Below are 21,807 nucleotides of genomic sequence, written 5' to 3'. Positions count from 1 at the left end.
TGCAGCATAATACAATTTGTATGATTCCACAACCTGACCGTGTCTCCTCCTCAAAGTATCTATCTTGTCCCAGAATCGTCCCTTTGGTATTTTGTCAAATCATCTGGAACTTCAACACAGTGAGCCAGTGTTGGTAACACCTATAATCCATGAAATGTGATTGTACAGTTTGAGTGGCACATCAGATTTTGCTTTGTTTACTTTAAGCAGTGGGCTCATTGCATTGCTATTGTCTTCCTCATTTGCGCTGGAAGCAGCTGGTAGAAGTAGAGCTTTTATCCAATCAGATTTCGCCCCTATGCTGTCTCTAAGTAAAAAAAATCTGCCCGGAGGCCTTCAGAATTACAAGTGAATCCCTATGCAGTTTATGTAAATGTCCCACATAAACTCGTATAAAGAACAGAGTTTTTTTTATAGGATATGATGGAAATGCAGGGATATGGTACAAGGGTGCTTGTCACAGGCTAGAATTGTATAGGTCTAGAGTGTAAAACATGGAGTATAAAATAAAGGTTAATGTGGTATGTGTGGTATATTTTTGTTTTGGCTGAAAGATTGTAAGTATATTCTCTGATCCATACTCCGGAGCAGAAGGTGGCGGTAATGCACCAATAAGCTAGATGCCAACCGCCGTAAAACCAGAAGACACATGTAGCTAGAATGGCAGCCGACCCAGAATCAAAACTCCAGCTGGTCCATAGACACATTCGAGCTTTTCCAGACTTTCCAAAGAAAGGCATCCTGTTCAGGTAAGATACTAAGTGCTGTTTAAAGCTATATATGCCAGGCCCGTCTCTTCCACGCTACCTATATAGCAGCGAAAGAGAGCTCGTCATGCGGTAGAACGTGAAATGCTCCACACACAGCAGGTGAAGGAAGGAGCTGTGGACCGAATATGTCCTAATGTGTTTGTCACATGTTGCTCTGTGAACAGACAGATACTTTTCGTAGTTCTGGTAAGTGCTGTGTTGTGTGCTGTCGAAGCATATCCGACTCATATAGCTCATAGGAAATCGAGTTACTTAGGTCTGTCTTTACGTCCCCCCTGTGGTTTAACATTACCTGTTTGCAGAAGGCTACTGCTTTTAAGTCAAGGCTGGCCTCAGGTGCGTTGAACACCCTGTTATGTACTTAAGCGCACTGACTTTAGTAAGGTGTGTTTTATATAGGCCTACACGTAGCTGCTGATTGGGTCCACTCTGACACACCCACAGAGTGGACCCATGAGAGACAAAGTATCTCAAAGCACGTTTCACAATCTTTTGAAGAAATATGTAATTCAACCTGGAAACGATGGTGCACGCCGTTTTCAGGTTGAACGTCTCCAGCTCTCACCAGAAGCTTATTGTGCCTTGTGGATTTTACTTTCTGAAATTAAGGCATTTGTTTTGTGGAGAAATACCAACTATTCTCTTTTTCCAGCTTCTCCACTGTGCTGTTTACTGTTTTTCTCTCTTATATTAATATAAATGTAATATATTTTGGTGTAAGCAACACATTTGAAGACATTTTTGGACTGAAGTATTAATTACATAATTAAAAGAAATACTTGTTGGTGAATCCATAACAAAAAGCAGTTGCAGCCCCAGCACAGTTTATGATTTAATTTCATTGTTTTAGTTACTAGGTTAATCAGGTGTGCTGATGGAAGAATGCATCAAATATGTGCGAAGCAGAAATTAATAAACAAATCATATGTGATCTCACAATATATAAGTGTTTCATATTGATTTCCATTTGAAATGACCGGATACTAATAGAATGTGTGTATGCTGCAGGGATATTTGTCCCATCCTGAAGGATCCAGCTGCTCTGACAGCAGTGATTGACCTGTTTGAAGAACATGTAAGGAAGAATCACCAGCAGGTTGATCTGATAGTAGGTAAGAAGCCAAAGCAAAGCGCCTTTTAATATATACCCGTATTCTTAACCTGATGAACCTTAAAGGAACAGTCTACAGAGAATTGAAACGGTACCTTTTTAAAAAGTATTCATTGACACACCTTTACTCTAAACGTTAATGTGCGTGCACCTAAGTTGCATCTACGTATCCAGATATAGTTAAGTTATCAGTTCTTCATTTGTTTTTCTCTATGTTTTTCTCTCTATTATCCATTAATGTTGCATTACTGCTATCTAATGGATAATGCTGGATCTTACCTTCTACTTGTGAATATTGTGTGAGACACATCGGCACAGTAAAACAGTCTCAAAAAGATCCATACAAATGCGTGGAGATTCACTATTTGCAGTTTGGAACATAAAACGGCAAACTTAACAAACTACTCAGTCCAGCACTTGGCATCAGGCAGGCATGATGGAAATGTGAGACTTTTCTCTGGTGGCAAATAAATAAATAAAAATCTGTGTGCAAATGAGATACATGTGCGTGTAGAACTCTTTTGCCATTATTTTCACATAACCCGCGCACAGAATCTATGCTTACACAAGCAATATTGTACCCTGCGACGAGAAAACTGTGCTTTGAGCGCACACTACAACCTCCACTTAGAGAGACTCTGATGCCAACGTGCGGGCAGATGTGAAGCAGAAACTAGTTATTTCCAGCACTTCTTACCAATTATTTTGAAGTGAAGGTGTAGCTACAGTATTCTACACAAACAAATTGTAGTATATACCAGTGGTGGGCCGTCAGGGCCTGCAAGGCCTTCTCTGCTGGCCTAAACAGAATCACAAAGCTATATCTATTTTATAATTTAATAATTTTTCTTAAATACACTATGTATTATCATTTATAAAAATATTTTTCCCATTATCTTATTTTCTCATTGCACAGCAACTCAGTTGCTCTGCTTCCAGTGCAGCTTGTTTTAAGTAGAGCTTTTATCCAATCAGATTTCACCTCTGTGTCTCTAGGTAAGAAGAGAGCAGCCTGCAGACTCTCAAGTGAATCCCTTTGCAGTTTAAGTGAATGGGGACGATATTGTTGATTGTTATATTCTTCAACCAATCAGATCTTTAGTTTGACATGTTGGGCGTATTCTTTGACGTGCCAGAGCCTGCTAGCTGGCCTACAAGTACGTGATTGGTCAGTGGGCTAGCCTGACGTGTTGGGCGGTGACAATCCCAATATCTGCTGCCTCTGTGGAGCGGACATTTTTAGCCCTCAAACACATTAAAACCTATTCAAGAAATACAACTGGGGAGGCTCAACAGTCTTCACTGGTGTCCATGAATGGAGAAGGACTTCTTACTGGAACTAAAACGCACGGATGTACTGAACAACCGTGAGATTAAACTCTTTAACAAAGGAAGGAGGATGCACTTTGTCTTTTAAAAAGTAAACAGCAGCTCTGGTAAGTTAAATGTGTTTGTTTTTACATCTGCAGTAGCTTTAATATGCTTGTTTATATATTATTATTTGTACAACTTGTTTTTATGAAGATTTTTGTTTGGTTTAATATGTGATAGGAACCATTGTTACGTCCAATGTTGCACTGGGGACATATTTAGCAGGTGCCAGTGTTGGCAACTTGGCGACTTTCTCACTAAATCTGGCGACTTTCCAAACCCTCATGGAGACTTTTTTTTGTCAAAACCTACTAGTGACAAATCTAGCGACTTGTTCTGGTGTTATTGGAGAATTTTCTGGTGTTTTTACATTAAAGCACGTACGTTCTGCACTGTCGTGAACGAGCAGCGGGTGCTGCCGTGAGCACCTCCGCCGCCGCCCACAGAAGCCTCGCGCTGCAGTCCCAGCTGCAGTCAGAGCAAAGAGGAGACGCACTCTCGGCAGATAGTGTATCTACAGGTGTTGGCTTCATTTTTACACGAAACAAATAATAACCGTAGCTGTGTTTCAGCTGCAGGACAGCAGTGAAGGCCCAGGTATAAAATGCACGGCCCGCCACTGGTATACACAGACTCCATTCTTTTTGACTTTCATGAATTTGTATGCATGTAATGGAAAAATTACTTCAATGTTAACCATTTTCTATGACTCCTTGATTACTTTCTTTAATATATACCACGTTATTTAGAAAATTATTATTATTAAATTATTATTATTATTATTATTATTTGAAAATTATTTCATTATTTAGAAATATGGAATTTATATGCATATACGCAATTAAAAAATGTTTTTTCTCTTAAATGTTTCTCTGATGTGTTTATTCCAGGGAAGGAATGTTGCTGTTATGCTATAAATAACAATTATATTCTAATAAGAATTGCTATTTCACTTATATACCAAAGGCAGGTCTTAACTTTTCACAATTTGCAGCTTTCTTAACAATTTAATTGTGTGTATGCATTTAGTAGAGCCTTAAACAAAGCAACCTAAAAGTGATTAGGTAGCCTATAGGTAGTCTATCATGAGGTAGGTCACATGAAATCAACATAGGAATATAATAGCAAATACATGTAGAGAAGGCAAGGAAGTTTTGTTTAGATTTAGGTTCAGAACAATGGTCCCTGAAAAGTTGTGAGGAGGGCATGCACCTTCCTGACTTGGCTTCAAGACAGTGGTCATGAGTAAAGTTCCATCAGAAAATGTGGTATTTTTTATTCTAAGAAGTAGTCGAGCAATTTCCTGCATCTGCAACACCTGGGTAAGCTGTCTATTAGACCTTTAGGAATGGTTATGTTACAAATAAGGAAGTCTTTATCTGCCATTACTTTGTCTCCTTCCTCCAACAAAGAGTGAATCCCAGACACCTGTGATTTCTTTGTCTGATATTGACTCTGTATACAAGTCGGTAAGTAAAGTAAGTGCCTCAGATGAGTTTATGCCAACTAAGGATTTGGTTGTTCCTTTGTGCAGGAGGTCTCTGAATTTAATACTTTCAAACTGGCCGTTTGTCCATTTAATTCTGTACTGTCTAATATCACTCTTATTTGTGGGAAAGTATTTATGAAAGACAGAGGCATGAGTCTGATTTACTGACCTGACTTCATCCTACCATGTTTTCAGCTGTGGATTGCAAAACCATAATTTCAGCCATGACATAATCTTAAAACCCTGTGTAGAACATATTTAACCTGTCATCACATTGAAGTCGTTCAAGAAAGAACCAGTGGTTTCTTAAGCTTAGTTTATATTTGCTGCAGTGAAGCCGGCGTGCAGAAAATGACGTAATCACGGCCGGCGCGAAGGCGCCTCTGAATTTCTGGAACTTGGCGCACGCGATAACGTGACTGTCACAAATACTTAATTGATAAAAGCTCTATTTACACATCTAGGGATTATACATATTAGGCCAATTCGCTTTTAAATGCTTTAGAAACAGGAAGTCTTAAAAATATTCATTTGAGTAAATATTTTGTAATCAAATTGTTTACAGGATATTCAACCTTCGTTTCTTCAAAATGCTTTTAATACTGGACTTGTTTCCTTAAGGGGCTTGTACAAAGACAATAAAGTAGTCAATATGAATATAAGATATGAGTTTACAGATAGTTACAATGACTCCTCGGCATTGTGGATTTTGGTTTATGGCTTTTACCAGTTACACCTACAGTCTACGGGCATGTCTATCTCGTTGTCTTTTTGATTTTATAAAGTTAATTTAGTGTTTATGTTCTCTGCTGTTTATGAGAATAATGCAACGAACAGCGCATAGAGTATAAATGCCTTAAAGAAATTAAGAATTCTTTTAAAATGCACTTATTTTTCAAAGTGAAATGATTTCATTGCATTCACTGTGGCTTAGAGGTAGAGCGGGTCGTCCTCTAATCGGCTGGCTCCTCCAGTCTGCATTTTTAAGTGTCTTTGGGCAAGATAACCCAAAGGCTGCCATCGTTTAGTTTCGATCTGATGGGCTGTTGGCACCTTGCATGACAACCTCTTCCATCAGTTACAGTGGGTATGGAAAGTATTCAGACCCCTTTAAATTGTTCACTCTTTGTTTCATTGCAGCCATTTGCTAAAATCAAAAAAGTTCATTTTATTTCTCATTAATGTACACTCAGCACCCCATCTTGACAGAAAAAAACAGAAATGTAGAAATTTTTGCAAATTTATTAAAAAAGAAAAACTGAAATATCACATGGTCATAAGTATTCAGACCCTTTGCTCAGTATTGAGTAGAAGCACCCTTTTGAGCTAGTACAGCCATGAGTCTTCTTGGGAATGATGCAACAAGTTTTTCACACCTGGATTTGGGGATCCTCTGCCATTCTTCCTTGCAGATCCTCTCCAGTTCCGTCAGGTTGGATGGTGAACGTTGGTGGACAGCCATTTTCAGGTCTCTCCAGAGATGCTCAATTGGGTTTAGGTCAGGGCTCTGGCTGGGCCAGTCAAGAATGGTCACAGAGTTGTTCCGAAGCCACTCCTTTGTTGTTTTAGCTGTGTGCTTAGGGTCATTGTCTTGTTGGAAGGTGAACCGTCAGCCCAGTCTGAGGTCCAGAGCACTCTGGAAGAGGTTTTCTTCCAGGATATCTCTGTACTTGGCCGCATTCATCTTTCCTTCAATTGCAACCAGTCGTCCTGTCCTTGCAGCTGAAAAACACCCCCATAGCATGATGCTGCCACCACCATGTTTCACTGTTGGGATTGTATTGGGCAGGTGATGAGCAGTGCCTGGTTTCTCTCCACACATACCGCTTAGAATTAACGCCAAAAAGTTCAATCTTGGTCTCATCTGGGAGTCCTTCATGTGTTTTTTGGCAAACTCTATGCGGGCTTTCATATGTCTTGCACTGAGGAGAGGCTTCCGTCGGGCCACTCTGCCATAAAGCCCCGACTGGTGGAGGGCTGCAGTGATAGTTGACTTTGTGGAACTTTCTCCCATCTCCCTACTGCATCTCTGGAGCTCAGCCACAGTGATCTTTGGGTTCTTCTTTACCTCTCTCACCAAGGCTCTTCTTCCACGATTGCTCAGTTTGGCTGGACGGCCAGGTCTAGGAAGAGTTCTGGTCGTCCCAAACTTCTTCCATTTAAGGATTATGGAGGCCACTGTGCTCTTAGGAACCTTGAGTGCTGCAGAAATTCTTTTGTAACCGTGGCCAGATCTGTGCCTTGCCACAATTCTGTCTCTGAGCTCCTTGGGCAGTTCCTTCGACCTCATGATTCTCATTTGCTCTGACATGCACTGTGAGCTGTAAGGTCTTATATAGACAGGTGTGTGCCTTTCCTAATCAAGTCCAATCAGTTTAATTAAACACAGCTGGACTCCAATGAAGGAGTAGAACCATCTCAAGGAGGATCAGATGGACAGCATGTGAGTTAAATATGATTGTCACAGCAAAGGGTCTGAATACTTATGACCATGTGATATTTCAGTTTTTCTTTTTTAATAAATTTGCAAAAATTTCTACATTTCTGTTTTTTTCTGTCAAGATGGGGTGCTGAGTTAATGAGAAATAAAATGAACTTTTTTGATTTTAGCAAATGGCTGCAATGAAACAAAGAGTGAAAAATATAAAGGGGTCTGAATACTTTCCGTACCCACTGTATATACTTTGGGTCAGGGCAAAACTGCCTCTTCAAATAGATAAGATTTACAGACGACATGTAAAAACTCTTTGCAGGATGTATTTATTTTATATCCGCTCTATGTCTTGCACTAATGTGTCTTTCTAATGCATATTTAGCTGGGTACCACATTTTATTTATTTGTGTTCAGGTTTAGATGCTCGTGGTTTCCTGTTCGGCCCTCTGCTTGCCCAGCGGCTGGGTGTTGGCTTTGTCCTGGTCAGAAAGAAAGGCAAACTGCCTGGAACCACTGTGTCTGTGGCATATGATTTGGAGTATGGCAAGGTAAAGTACACAAATGCACACACGCAAAGGATTTTTTGTTTGTTGGCCTTGCAGTTATGTTCAATTTACGTTGTTGATTGAATGGTAATTGGGGAATACAGACATCTAGAGAATGTTTGAATTGATATAAATGTTTACACAAATTGTCCTTAAGCCAATGTCTTGTACATACATTTCTACACATAACAGACATATACTAATACAGTTTGACAGCACATTAGCATACAGAAATCGAACTGAATAGATCTTCTCGAATCTAAAGTTAGACAAGCATGTTCCCTAAAATGTTGGACTGGTCGTTTAAAAGTGTTACTCACCTGATTCCCAACATATGTATGCTAGACCACAGAGGAAACATTCACTGACCAGTAATGAGTGTGTGGGACTGGGTCACACTGGTCACCTTCTGCAACCTCCTCTAGGGCAGGGGTTCTTAACCTTTTTGACCTCGGTGCCCAACTTTTCAAGTACAAAGTGTCCCGGGGCCCATTCAAATATTAACACTATTAGTTTAACTAATTGATCTCACTCTTGGTTTGATTTGTATTCAATAACTATATTGTTACCTGTTCAACTCCACCCCTATTTTGGAGCAAAAAAAGTGTCAGAAAACCTGTAGGTCATACAGAAACAGAGCAGTGGGCCTTTGGAGTCAGTAAGAATTGAAGATTTTTGTCCGCATAAAATAAAAAAGTATCTTTCAGTATAAATAACTACCTGTGGCTGTATCTGTACAGGTAAAGGACAGTATAGGGCTGTAACTACACTATCAGTGAACAACTGCCTCAAATTTGAAGAAGATTGGACAAAGTATGACCATTCTACAGTGTTTCTTCCATGAAGAGATCCAGGCGGAGCTCTAAAAGGATATTTGGAGACCCAAATGGACACATGGTAACCAAATGATATTCTGACACACTAAAGGTGTTTTTCCCTTTATATTTTGATATTATATTCTTTTCCTTTTATTTTTAGCCTTTGCAAATTGCAAAAACTATGTATATATGGTCGAAGACTTGGTGTGTGAGTAGCAGACTTGCTGTGCGTAATGGCTGCGGTCGAGCGCACGATCGAGTATGCGGGTAGCTCAGTCACGCAAGGTTATACGTTGGTTGACGGCTTATAGAAGAGGAAGATAAGGTTTGTACTATAAGTACTAGCGTTTTCTGAAGCCACTAGCTCCATGGTAACATCCGCTAGCACATTGTCGGGTCTGTAATGTGTCTTTTTCCGTCGAAATGCTGCAAGATCCGACTTGCAGCGGTTATGGCGACTTTGGACAGTGTGTGTTTGGGCTCCTTTTGTGAAAAATCCATAAGAAATGAAAGAAAATCGATGATTTCTTTGCAAAGATGAGGATTTTGGGCATGCTCTGGATACCAAACACGGCCATGTTTTGTGACGTAGTTTGCGCAAGCAAGCCATAGGAACGGGAGGGGATCGAGGACGCCGACGTCCTTGCGGAGTTGAACAGGCAAAACCCTTGTCAAATAAATGAGATGATACAATGTGATGATCACAAAGACATTTATTTATCATGTGTATGTAAACCTGCATACACAACAAGAAGCCCAACAGGCTTTCCCACGAGCGTTGGATGTTTCGTCGCTAGGTGTCGCTTTATTTTTGAAGGCTTCAGTGCTTCGTTTGATAGCATTAGCCCACATTCCACACACTGTGCCCTCGGCTCTGCCTCGTTGCCTCCGTTCACAAAGCCGTACTTAAGAAAGTCAGGATTGTACTTGCGCACACATTTAGACTTTTGGGGGGGTATGGCACCACTGTCCTCTTCATTTTTTCTTTTTAAAAACGTATCCATAACTACAGGCTCGCGGCTAGCTGAGTGTCGTCTTCTGCTTATTGGAGCTTGTTAAACAACTGACTGACGCATTACCGCCACCAGGTGGTGGGAAGCTGTATTGTAACTGAGCGTCTCATGGACAACAGTAATATCTCTGGTGTCTTCAATTGATAACCTATGCGGTCTCGCGGCCCACAGGTGCAAAACTGAAAGTTTTTTGCGGCCCTCTAGGTGGCGCTCGCGGCCCAATCGTGGGCCGCGGCCCCATGGTTAAGAATCACTGCTCTAGGGCTTTTTGCAAGTATTACAAAACAGAATTTTGTAATTACAATAGATGTCATGTGTACAGAATAAACAACATAATACAATTACAACATAGTCAATCCATATGATGTAAATTATTCATATAATGGGAGTAGTAATATTAGCAGAAATATTACTAGTGATACACCCACTTAGCTATAAAAATGATACTCTCCCTCTTCGCTGTACTGTTCTGTTGTCAGGTTCTAAATTACGAAGGACATGACTTCAGGGAGATTATCTGCTAGCGTATAACATTTCATACCTGTGTCCTGAAACCACTCCAGCATTGCTCCGGCTGTTTGCTTCAGGGTATCATCATACTGGAATGTGAATCTTTACTCCAGTCAAAGGTCATGAGCACTGGAGTGCACATTCCTCTCAAAAATCTCTCTTTTTATTGTCTCCTCAGTCCTAAGCAGCTTTAGTCTCTGCTTCTGAGAAAAATTCCCTCAGCACAATGCTGATGCTATTTTACTTCTGTTCCTCCAGGCAGAAGCAGAAATCCAGGAGGATTCCGTGGCTCCAGGACAGAAGATTTTTCTCATTGATGACCTTTTGGCTACTGGAGGTGAGAGTTGGAAAGCCATCATGTTCACTAGGCTAGGGAGGAAGTTTTACAAAAACAAACTTGTAAAATGTCAAATATTTCTCCTTACTGACAATTCTTTCTGCTTGCATCAATGAGAGGCTACTGCTGAACTTATGGATTTACATTGGCTGTCAGCAAACAAGACTCTGGTGGCCATGGACACCATTGCTTTACTGCCGCAGCGCCACTGGGGACACTTTTTAGTCACGTACCCATGTGGTTTTACTGCCCGTCTCCCACTCACTCTGCGCTGAACTCTATTGTCGTTGTAGTCTGATGTGAGATCAAACACATTCAGTTGCTGAGTTTTGCTGATATGGAATATAACCCAAATGTTCCAGTGCAACAGTGCGAAGCACCGTATGGACAACTAGGGTGTCTATGGACTACTGGGGCCTCAGTAGCCACAAGAGATCAAGGCAAGAAGCAAAGGGAAGGGGCCTCTCTAGCTGTCACGTCAAAATATAGACATACGTGGGACTGCAAGGTCATGTGCCAAAATCTGTCTCGCCAGAGTTTATCCAGCAGGTTGGAGACAGAATTAAGAGTTTTTTTGAGCTCTTTGTATTAAGGAGGGCACTGCGTCGTACAACTTGAAGACGTGCTCGGGAGTCATTGAAACCCCAGGGCGGCGAGCTAAACACATCAGCAAACACTACACATCTTAAGCGGTTAGAGCAGGGGTCACTAATAGGCGGACTAATAGGCCTCCATGGCATTCGTTCAGCCAGTCCAGGAAACGCACCGACCAATTACATGCGTTGTAAATCATACCACTTGATGCTACTCGGCCAATCAAATATATGTATTCCAAAAAGCAGAGGCTTGAGTGATATACAGTACAAACACACGAGCGAGATTGGGCGAAAGACCAAGTAGTCAGAGAAGTATGTGCATCAGAGAAGTTATTCCCCTATGGTTATTTCACATGGCGTGTTTCAAAAAGAGAAATGTGGACAGTAAGACCAGAGCCTTTAACCAAGAATGAGAGTTCTATGTTCAGTCTTCCCACGGGCAATTTGTTTGTGTCTCATATGTTCAGACACCGTGGCGATTATTAAAAGCAGCAATGTGAAGTGCCACTACTAGATAAAGCACACATTTTTGGAGCAAATGTACCCTCTCAAATCCGAAATGAAGGCACAGAAATTAAACAATCTGTAGTGACTGTTGCTTCCCAATAAAAAAGTCACTACGGTTGCTGTAATGTTTGTTCTGACGCGTGCCATAAATAACAAAGTCCAGTTTCGAATATAGGCATTTTATTTCTCACATAATCAGAGTTCACCACTTTCTCTTCAGTTATCCATTTTCTCCATAAAACCAATAAATCATAACATTTGCATTCGTTAAATCTGCACGGTCAAAAACTGTTTGCTTCTACCTATTAGCAACAATCTGTGTCCAATGACCCCACTGATTATATTACCTGTGGCCTGATTCACACCGGCACTACTTCCCCATGTGGTGGGAGGTTGTACAAAAACAAAACAACAAAATGGCTCTATGGGGTCAGATCAGTCTCAATAATCACAAATGCAAACGGAAAGATTCACAAATGCGCACAGAACAATTCACAAATAAATTTGACTCACAAATGCACACAGAACGATTCACAAATACATTCCAATGCACACATAAATAAATTACGATTTATATAAATGTAAAAAAAAATCACAAATATATTTCTGCATTTGTATGTATTTCTGTGTGGATTTTGTATATTTGTATGCATTTATTTGTGGATCGCACTGCATTTATTTGCGGATCGCTGCACATTTATTTGTGGATTTTTGAGACTCCCCTGACGTCGCTGGATTCGCAAATGCGTTTTTTTCAACATTCTAATTGTCAACCAATCACATGAGCGCAGCTCCCCCCTCCCCACGAGGCTGATTGCGTTGCGCAATTTGCGGAGGTGACAGGTCACTTCCTGTTGCAAGCTGTCACTGTTTTGGTGCGGATTCCGCGGTAGTTTAGTCTTTATTTGTCGTTGAAAAAAACGCATTTGCAGTGGATCATCCCAACCACATTTCAACCGACACAGGTCTTGCAAAATCATCTTAGCTGGGATTGTAAAGGGAGTTAAGAAACCCAAAGGATCATAGACGGAACTGATCATAGATAACATCCCACGTCTTGTGTGTGGCTGTTCTCGGATGTTGAATTTCAACTTGAAGGTGTCCGTCTCAATTGTAGTCCAAGAGCCCATTCAACTGGCAATTTGTCTCTGTCAAGATCCAACTCCTTGAAGGTCTTGGATCTATGTTCTTCTGGAATTACCAATAGCACCTCACGACTGTTGCTGATCCACTTGGTGAGATTGAAACCTCCCAACTTGCAGATAGCTGTGAGGTTCTTGACCATTAGAGTAGCCTCTTCTTTAGAAGGCAAACTTTTCAAAAGATCATCCACATAAAAACTTCTTGTGACCGTGTCAATTACTTCTGCTGGAAATCTGTTTTGATTATCATCAGCAATTTTCCTTAGAGCATAACATGCACAACTCGGAGAAGATACTGCCCCAAATAAATGGACAGTTATACAGTACTGTACAAGTTCTTGCTCCAGGTTCCCTTCTGGCCACCACAAAAACCTCAAGAAGTCAGAATGTTCTTCTGCTACCTTTACCTGATGGAACATTGCTTGCACATCAGCCATGATTGCTACCGGTTCCTGCCTGAACCGTGACAAAACTCCTAACAAAGAGCTTGTCAGGTTTGGTCCTTGCAGAAGCTGACTGTTCAGTGAGACTCCTTTAAATTCTGCTCCACAATCAAACACAACACGTAAGCTTCTTTTCTGTGGATGGTATACACCATGGTGAGGGAGATACCAAGTTTTTTGCTCTGGCATTTTTTCAGCATATCCTTTGCCAATGACATCTGTAAGGAAGTTTGAATATTCTTTGTGGTAACTTTGATCCTTCAGAAGTCTCCTTTTCAGTGAACTGACACGCTGTTTAGCAACAGAAAAGTTGTTTGGCATGTTTACATGGGGTGTCTTGAAAGGCAACTTAATATTGTACTGGCCATTTTAAGTTGTACTGAACCTTTCATTATTTCCATGAACTTTCTTTCTTCTATTGACATCTCCTCTTTGTCATTAGAGACATTTTCACTGAAATCTTGATTGTACTGTCTTATCAACAGTTCTTCCAATTTGTCAACACCAATCCAATTAACAGTAACAGCAGGGTAGCCACTCTCACACTGCTTTGCACTGCGGCTGTTGATCACTTCCCACGGTTCCATTAACTTTGAGGCGTTTGTGCCAATCAACAAATCCACATCAGCGTTAATACGGGGAATATGTACGTCTTTCAGGTATGTCCACTTAGACATCTCTTCTTCAGGAATGATATTGTTTGTCGACACGGGCATTTCATTCTGAGTGAACATACTAGGAAGCTCAAAAAACTGCTTGTCAGCAAATTCAGAGATTTCCAAACCTTTGACAATACAACTTGGAACAGTAGTACTGTGACCCATTGTACGTAGATTAATCTTCGTTTTTCTTCCTTTGATGTTCAGCCTTTCCATTAGACTTTCAGAACAGAAAGTGTCAGTACTTCCTGGATCCAGAAATACATAAGTTTGTACGATTTTGTTTCCCTTTGTACACTTAACATTGACAGGTAAGATTGAAAGGATGCCGTTACTGCCCCCGGCCCCTGTATGACCACAAGTAGAGACAGCCATGCCACTCACCGACAGTTCCTTTGGCTGATCTTCGCCTTTGCTTCTTTCCTTTTTCTCAATGTGAAGAATGCTGGGATGACTTTGGTTGCAAACTTTGCAAGATATGCGTTTATTGCAATCCTTGCTCATGTGTCCTATGCGCAGGCAACCAAAGCAAACTCTTTTCTCTTTCAGAAAGTCCAATTTTTCCCGATGTGTTCTTTTTTGCAATTGTGGACAATGCTCCAATGCATGTCCGTGCATACAATACAAACAGGAAACATTTGAAATTGTAGGTGACATACTTTGTGTTTGAGTCTGAATGCTTTTCTTGATTGCATTCACAGCTGGTTCAGTAGACATAAGGACAGTGGTTGCAAAGCTGTTTCTTTTGAACTGCGACTTTTGCTCTAACTTGGCCTTGTTGCCTCCTTTATTTACACCACCTTGAGTGTCTTGAATGTTGCCAAAGATTGGATCCAAAACAATCTTGACTTGGTACTCGATGAACTTGATTATGTCTTTAAAGCCAGATCTGCGACCTTCGGTTTCAGAGATGTCACACGCATTCACTCTCCATTTCTCTGAGTTTGTAAGGAAGTTTCTGCATTATTGTTTTCATGTTTGCAGGCATATTGAGTTCATCTAAATATTGCAATTCCTTCATAGCGTTGCAACACTCTCGTAAACACAATACATATGCCTGTAGCCCTTTAACATCTTCTGCCTTAACAGCAGGCCATCCAATGATTTTATCCACATAGGCAGCTGTGACCTTTATTTCATTTCCAAAATGTTTTCCAAGAAGGTCTTTGGCCACAGCATAGCCTGTCTCTGGAGCCATGTGCTGGCAGCTACGCACCAGATCTCTAGGCTGCCCCCTAGTGAATTGCTCAAGATAATACAAACAATCTCCTCTGTTGTTTGTTTTAGCTTCCACACAATGCTCAAAAGCTCTGATGAATGATCTAAACGTGAGCGGATCTCCGTCGAAAATAGGTATTTCTCTGTGTGGTAGAAACTGAGAATTCTGTGTCTGTATAAGGAGTGCTGTTACTTCATTTTGTCTTTGTAACAGACTGTAGAGATCTCCAGTTACTTGAGGATTGCCTTGGGATTGTGTTGCTGGTTGACCACCAGGATTTATATCCGATTGCTGTGATTTATTTTGCTCAGAAGTTTGCCACTTGAAGCCTGTCTGCATAGTCACACTTTTACTTTCATAGTTGTCCGCTTCCATTAGTTTTTCCACTGTTGCCTTAGGGTTGGCAGACCATGCATATTTCAGCCGAGATGATTCTTTTTGCTGTGGGTTGTATTGTTCAGCATGAGGATTGAGTTTTACTCCCTTTTTGAAATAGGATTCCATTCCATCCGAATGTGCATTTGAAACACTGCCATGACACGAGGCATTCAATACTGCTAGTTTTGTTGTAGTTGCTGCTATCTCAGTGTCTATTTCGTGTTGCTCCTTTGCCATCCTCAGCTGTTCCGCTTGTTCCTCCAAGACATGCTTTTCCCTCCTTAGCTGTTCCGCTTGTTCCTCCAAGACATGCTTTTTCTGTAACGCTGCAGCACGTGCCATGAGTGCAGCCCTGTCTGCTTCTGTTTGACGCCGTGCAGATGATGTTGTAGACTTGCTGCCTTTTGAGACATTACTTTTTTGACCTGAGCCCTTGTTGGAAGCATTTGATACATTTGAAATGCTGTCCTGAGGCTCCACATTATCCCCCTCATTATGAAGATCGACACCTTCACTATTGAGGTGACTTTCATTGCAAAACAACCATTTGTTTACATCAGCAATAAAGTCATTGACACTGAGCATTTTTAGTTTATACCACATTTCATGCTTATCCACCTCCTCTTCAGGTAACAACCCCATCAACATTTCATGTATTTCTTTTGCTTCACCACAGAGAACATTATATTTTTCAAATGTACCTTTTACCTCTATTACATAACCTTTATCACCCATCAAATCAACAATTATCTCTTTGAGATAGTGTGCTCTTTGGAATTTCACCTTTCTTTGTTTTTGCAAGTTGACAATTTTTTCCATAAGAGCTTTTTCTGTCAATTTAACAGTCCGCTTTTTTACAGTGTAGTCCATATCACCAGATTCAACCCGAGGCTCTGTCTCAGTTAAGAGTTCAGAATCGGCAGCGTGATCTTCTTCCATTGTCAGTTACGCACATTCAATTTTGTGAATACGCGCTCAGTTCATTTATACTGTCACCACCAATGCATTGGATTTTTACGCGCAAAGTCATGTGTGCACACAATTACAACAATGGCCATTCCTTTGTTGGAGGTAGCGATACACATACCTTGGCGTTGAACGCTATACAGTTGTTCTTAAGTTATTTTCCTCCGTGAGACAACCGCAGCTCCAAACAGCTCCGGTGCGCTCCACCAGCTCCGACGCTTCACCGACTGCCTCTGGCGCTCCAATAGCTCCAACCAGCTCCCGTGGCCTCACCGACTCCCTCCAGCGCTCCTTCAGCTCCGGTCCAAAGGACGAGATGATCAGTAGCCTCCAGCAGCTGGTCCCGGAACGCAGTCAAACGCCAGCAGAGCTTCCATGCCTGAAGAAAGAAAACACCCGCTCATTCTAGCCAAGGACCAACATATCTCGACTCTTATACTCCGTCATATTCATGAACAACTGAGCCATGGTGGCAGAAATCATATACTCTCCAAGCTAAGGAAAAGGTATTGGATTACAAGCACCAATTCAGCAGTGAGAAAGGTAATAACGGAATGCTACTTCTGTAAGCGTCACAGAGGAAAGGTGGGGGAGCAGAAAATGGCAGATTTACCCTCTGAGAAAGTTGTTCCTGATCTCCCACCATTCACAAATGTTGGTGTGGATTATTTTGGTCCAATTGAGGTGAAGAGAGGTCGTATCATCCTAAAGCGCTATGGAGTACTTTTCACTTGCATGGCAAGTAGAGCAGTCCATCTGGAAGTTGCTTACTCGCTTGATACAGACTCATGTGTCAATGCGTTGAGAAGATTCATCTGCAGGAGAGGACAAGTTTCTACGATGCAATCAGACAACGGAACTAACTTTGTGGGAGCTGAAAGAGAACTCAGAGAAGCTTTAGCTTCATTAGATCACAGTAAAATACAAAATAGTATGGCACAGGAAGGCATTAGATGGAGTTTCAATCCTCCTGCTGGATCCCATCATGGTGGCGTGTGGGAACGCATCATACGTATGGTCAGAAGGATTTTAAGCACTGTTCTTCGTCAGCAATGTTTGGATGACGAAGGATTTCACACTATGTTGTGTGAAGTGGAGGCCATACTGAATGATCGACCTATTACACAGTTATCTGATGATCCTAATGACCTTGAGCCATTGACGCCAAATCACATTCTCTTGATGAAAGGAAACCCAGTTTTGCCACCTGGACGTTTTGAAAAAAGGGATCTGTATATAAAAAGGAGATGGAGACAGATTCAGTATTTGGCTGATCTGTTGGCTGACCAATATGAATCCTAATGCATTAATTCACTGGCCAAAAATGATGTTAACGGAGAGGGGGACAGAGCTGAAACAAGTGGTTTCCATAACCATAGATCTATATCTATGGTTATGGAAACCACTTGTTATTCCCTGAACACAATTTTCTACTTTTAGAAGATGAGAAGAATATGGACATTGTGTTTTTTTTAGATTGATATCACTTGACACCTGAATTAACTGAATTTAAAGAAAAAATCAATGCATTTTTCTTAAATTAAGTACTTTATTTTAAGATGCACATTTTTAAAAGCTCTCTGTTAAGTAATTTATTCTTAAATGCAACCCTTATTTTACTTGAAACGAGAGAACATTTATTTATTATTGGAGTATGTATTGTTTATAATTCATACATTTAAATTTAAACTGACAATAAATATTGTTGAGATATTATTCAATTGAACTTTTTTTTATTCTATTTGACAGTCAGTTGTTGACTACATACAGACGTAAATACAACTACTAAGCTACTTCAATATATATGGGACTAAATCACAGTGCAAGTTAGTTGTGGACCTTTGCATGGACCTCGCTGAATTTTAAATGAATACCCCTGGGGTAGAGGATAAAATCCCAGCTATAAATTCAACTGCAGCCATTTTTATCCTACTTGGCCATGACGTGCAACAGGACCCCACTACATGCCCTATGCCCAGCATCACGATCTTTGCTAGGTGATTGTAGGAGAAGTGTTTTTTGGAAGAGCCTAAAAGCCAGACTGTGTCAAAGAGAGAGTTGACACTCCAGTGCTTCATAATAATTGTCCAAGGGCTATCGAAATGAATGATTTTCTTGATGAAACGGGAGTTTTTCAGCGAGCACTGCAATCTTGCCATGTCCATAGAAGATAGTCTTCCTGAAAATAATGGACAGGGAAGTTTTCATGGATGACTCAAACTGTTGGGTTGCACCACTACCCTTTTTTAGAGAATAAATGTGCAATCTCCCCAACAAGCAGTCAAGGGTTTTATGACGTTTACGCCACATGTTACTATCATGCAGAGGATCATCAAGGCGGGTCAGCCCGTTACTCAGTGGAGAACATGAGTGTTTACCAATCTTAGGAGTTTATCAGCCGCGTAAGCCAGGCCAGATATGGGCAGTGGTCGACTCCAGTGCCAAGCATAATGGCATCTCACTTGATGACATCCTGTTGAGTGGCACTGATTTCAACAATACACTCCTGGGAGTCCTGGAAACTGACTTTGTAGGAAAACTGTTGCTGTAGCGGGGGATATAGGGCAAATATTCTACTGCATCGCAGTTTGTTTCCTCTGGTTTGAGGACAATGACCCTGCCAAAAGGATTGCAGAGTCGTGCTTGACCATCCACATATTTGGAAATAGCCCTTCTCCAGCTGTTGCCATATATATGGCTTGAGAAGAGCTGCCTTGCAAGGACAGGAGGAACACAGCATGAAGACAAAGCAGTTATAGTCATACCTACCTGTTGCTTTGCTCTCCACACAGCAAACTGTGTCTTTTCCAACGCATCCACCACGGCCATCTCTGCGGTGGCCTACCTCACGGCAGTCGATAAGAGACATTCAATTTGGATTCTGCATGGAGAGATCCAAATTAGCACCACGTCACTCTTGTCCCTCTTAGCTTTTTTTTTTTTTCTTGTAAACTTCTCTGCTGGCTGAGACAAAGCAGACAGGAGGAATGACGGATACAATCTGATGTCTTTGTTCTTCATTATTGATTATTGAAATTTAAAAAAAATTCACTCAGGAATGTTTTTTAAAATTTTATTAACATTTTAAGTTGTTGCCCCAACCACTCGCCCCATCGGGCCCACCATCTTGTATTTTGAAGTTAAATTCAGATGTGTCTATATCTATGTCTCTCTGCGTGTGTGTGTGTTGCAGGGACATTGTATGCAGCCTGTGAGCTGATGAAGAAGCAGCAGGCCGAGATTCTGGGCTGCCTGGTGGTGATCGAGGTCAAAGAGCTAAACGGCATTGACAAACTGAAATCACACACTGTATTCTCCCTGGTGCAGTACTGAGGACCACTGCAGCCACCACAAAGGCTGTAAAACCAAAATTTGACTCGTTTCCAGTCAGGTGCTTCCTAAGTGTAACCAGCACCAAAGAAACCTCTTCAGCTCACCCACAAGTTAACAGTTTTTGTCATTTCAATCACATACTGATTTGCAATTTCAGTCAGCACTAAAATATATATAAAAATTAGTTTTTTTGTTTTATTTTTGTATTATTCATTCATTAATCCGTTAATTCTCTGATGCCATTGGCTTATGGAGACAGCTAGGGTTCCATGGATCTTTAACCTTTTAATGCCTAGTGTCCCCAGATTTGGGGACCCTCGGGGTGACAGACATGTGCACCCCGTGTATAATGCACTGTTGCGAAACAATAAAAATAAAAATAAAAATATAAAAAAAATACCTGTGTAACAAAGAGATTCTTGGCGAAACAACCATGGGAGCCATTTTACACACTGCAAAACACAATTATACATGAACTAAGATCATATTTGGAAGATATCTAGAAGATTTCCCACAATTTTGGCCAAAAATCGACGAACTGTGCTCTTTGTATGATCTCTCATCACGAAGCAGTGATCGCACATGGCGGATGAGGACATCTAGCAGGCTCGTGATTCGACCCGGAAACGAGCAGCGGCGTCGAAATTACTCTCTTTCAAACCGTTCAAAAGTTATGGGTATGCATGCCAACATCAGCCACTGGTCACGAGAAAAAAAATTGGGTAAAAAAAAACTTACGTTTTGACGGTTTTGGCGATCAAAAACGGATTTATTCCAGCGGATTTCGGAGCAGCTCTGTCCCCCATGTTGTGCTGCATGTCTGTGAGTGAGATCAATGCGCTGGCGGAATGAATGACAAAATGGCAGACGATTCTGTGGGGTGGAGCAATCCATGTAGAGAGGGGGGTTCGCCCAGCATTTTCCGATTTTTAGTCAGTAAACAGACCCGGATATGATCAAACACCCCTGCATGGCTCCCGCTGGACTATCCCGCATCTAAAAATGTCTCACACGAGTAAATAGGCCTTACCAGGGTCACATGACACACATTACGAGCCATTTATTGTTATGAATGACAGATATGAAAAATCATAACTGCTCAAAATTATTCAAAATGGTGTCAAACTGATTTATTAGGATTATTGAACACTCTTAGTGATAAGAAAAGTGAATATATAGTTAATATGTAGTTATATAGTATATAAAATGAGTATACAGCAATGCAACAGCTGGTTCCGAAAATCATAATTTGGATTTTTATGACCATTTATGCTGGCCTTTCTTCACTCAATCGAAGTAAAATATGTTGTGGGGACATGTAACACGTGTTGTTCTATGACTTTAGCATGGTTTTAGGCCAGCCAAGGCCTTATTTTAAAAACACAGGTTCAATGCAAGTGCTTTTTTCCAGGCGAACTTGGAACTTTTTCCATTTGAGCTGTGCCATAAGTCACATCAGTTATTAACCAGTAACATATACACAATATTTACACAATTTAACACATCTCACAAGTGTTACCAGTATTCTAGCATAAAAATTATTAAAATAGACCTTGTAGTTAGAGCTTGGACTCTCTATGGGTATGTGTATGCAATTTTCGAGGAGAGGGCTAAAAATAGGGCTAGGGTCTAAGAGGAGTCTTAAAATGTCTAAAAACGTTTCTGTTCCTTTTGCCTAATGCATGCTGGGATCAGTCCTTGAATCCCTGTATGCCTGAACAGGAGGAAGCATAGAGGATTGATGGAGAGATGGATAGATTGATATGTTAGAAAGGCATAATAAAATAATATCTGTTGCAGACTGAATGACAATGGATTTACTTTTTCTTTTATATCTATCCAAAAAATGTTTCTCCGTCTGTATATGAAATGGCTTACACTCGTGTAGGAAGGTAGTGTATCAGTTTCTTAATGCTGTGCTATCCATGCAATGGCTAACTTGAATCGAACCTTAACTTGGTATGTAATGCTGCCTACTAAACAACAAAATACATGAAAATACATTTTTGTCACTAAGCTTTATTTCATCGTATTTGTTTGTCATTTGGAGGATTCCAATGATCTTAAAGTCTTTACTTTTGTACTCTCATTGGGCCTCATTCACAGGAATGAGTGTAGAAATTGTCCTACTTTGTGCACAAAATAAGTGCACATGCAAAATGACCA

General features: G+C 40.8%; 1 protein-coding gene across 1 annotated transcript; it reads left to right on the top strand.

Annotated features, from left to right (window-relative positions):
- Positions 1 to 626: 626 nt before the first annotated feature.
- aprt (adenine phosphoribosyltransferase) lies at positions 627 to 20,038 on the top strand. Its single transcript, XM_076076807.1, has 5 exons — positions 627 to 749; positions 1,779 to 1,882; positions 7,590 to 7,723; positions 10,320 to 10,398; positions 19,502 to 20,038. The coding sequence occupies exons 1-5, from the start codon at positions 661 to 663 to the stop codon at positions 19,639 to 19,641; spliced, it is 546 nt and encodes a 181-aa protein (XP_075932922.1). The 5' UTR covers positions 627 to 660; the 3' UTR covers positions 19,642 to 20,038.
- The last annotated feature ends 1,769 nt before the right edge of the window (positions 20,039 to 21,807 follow it).

Source organism: Anarhichas minor, unplaced genomic scaffold (genome assembly GCF_050575085.1).
Source record: "Anarhichas minor isolate MPS153535 unplaced genomic scaffold, ASM5057508v1 ptg000058l, whole genome shotgun sequence".
Classification (NCBI taxonomy): domain Eukaryota; kingdom Metazoa; phylum Chordata; class Actinopteri; order Perciformes; family Anarhichadidae; genus Anarhichas; species Anarhichas minor.
The sequence above is the reverse complement of the archived record's forward strand: the minus strand, read 5'-3'. Positions and strand labels throughout refer to the sequence as shown.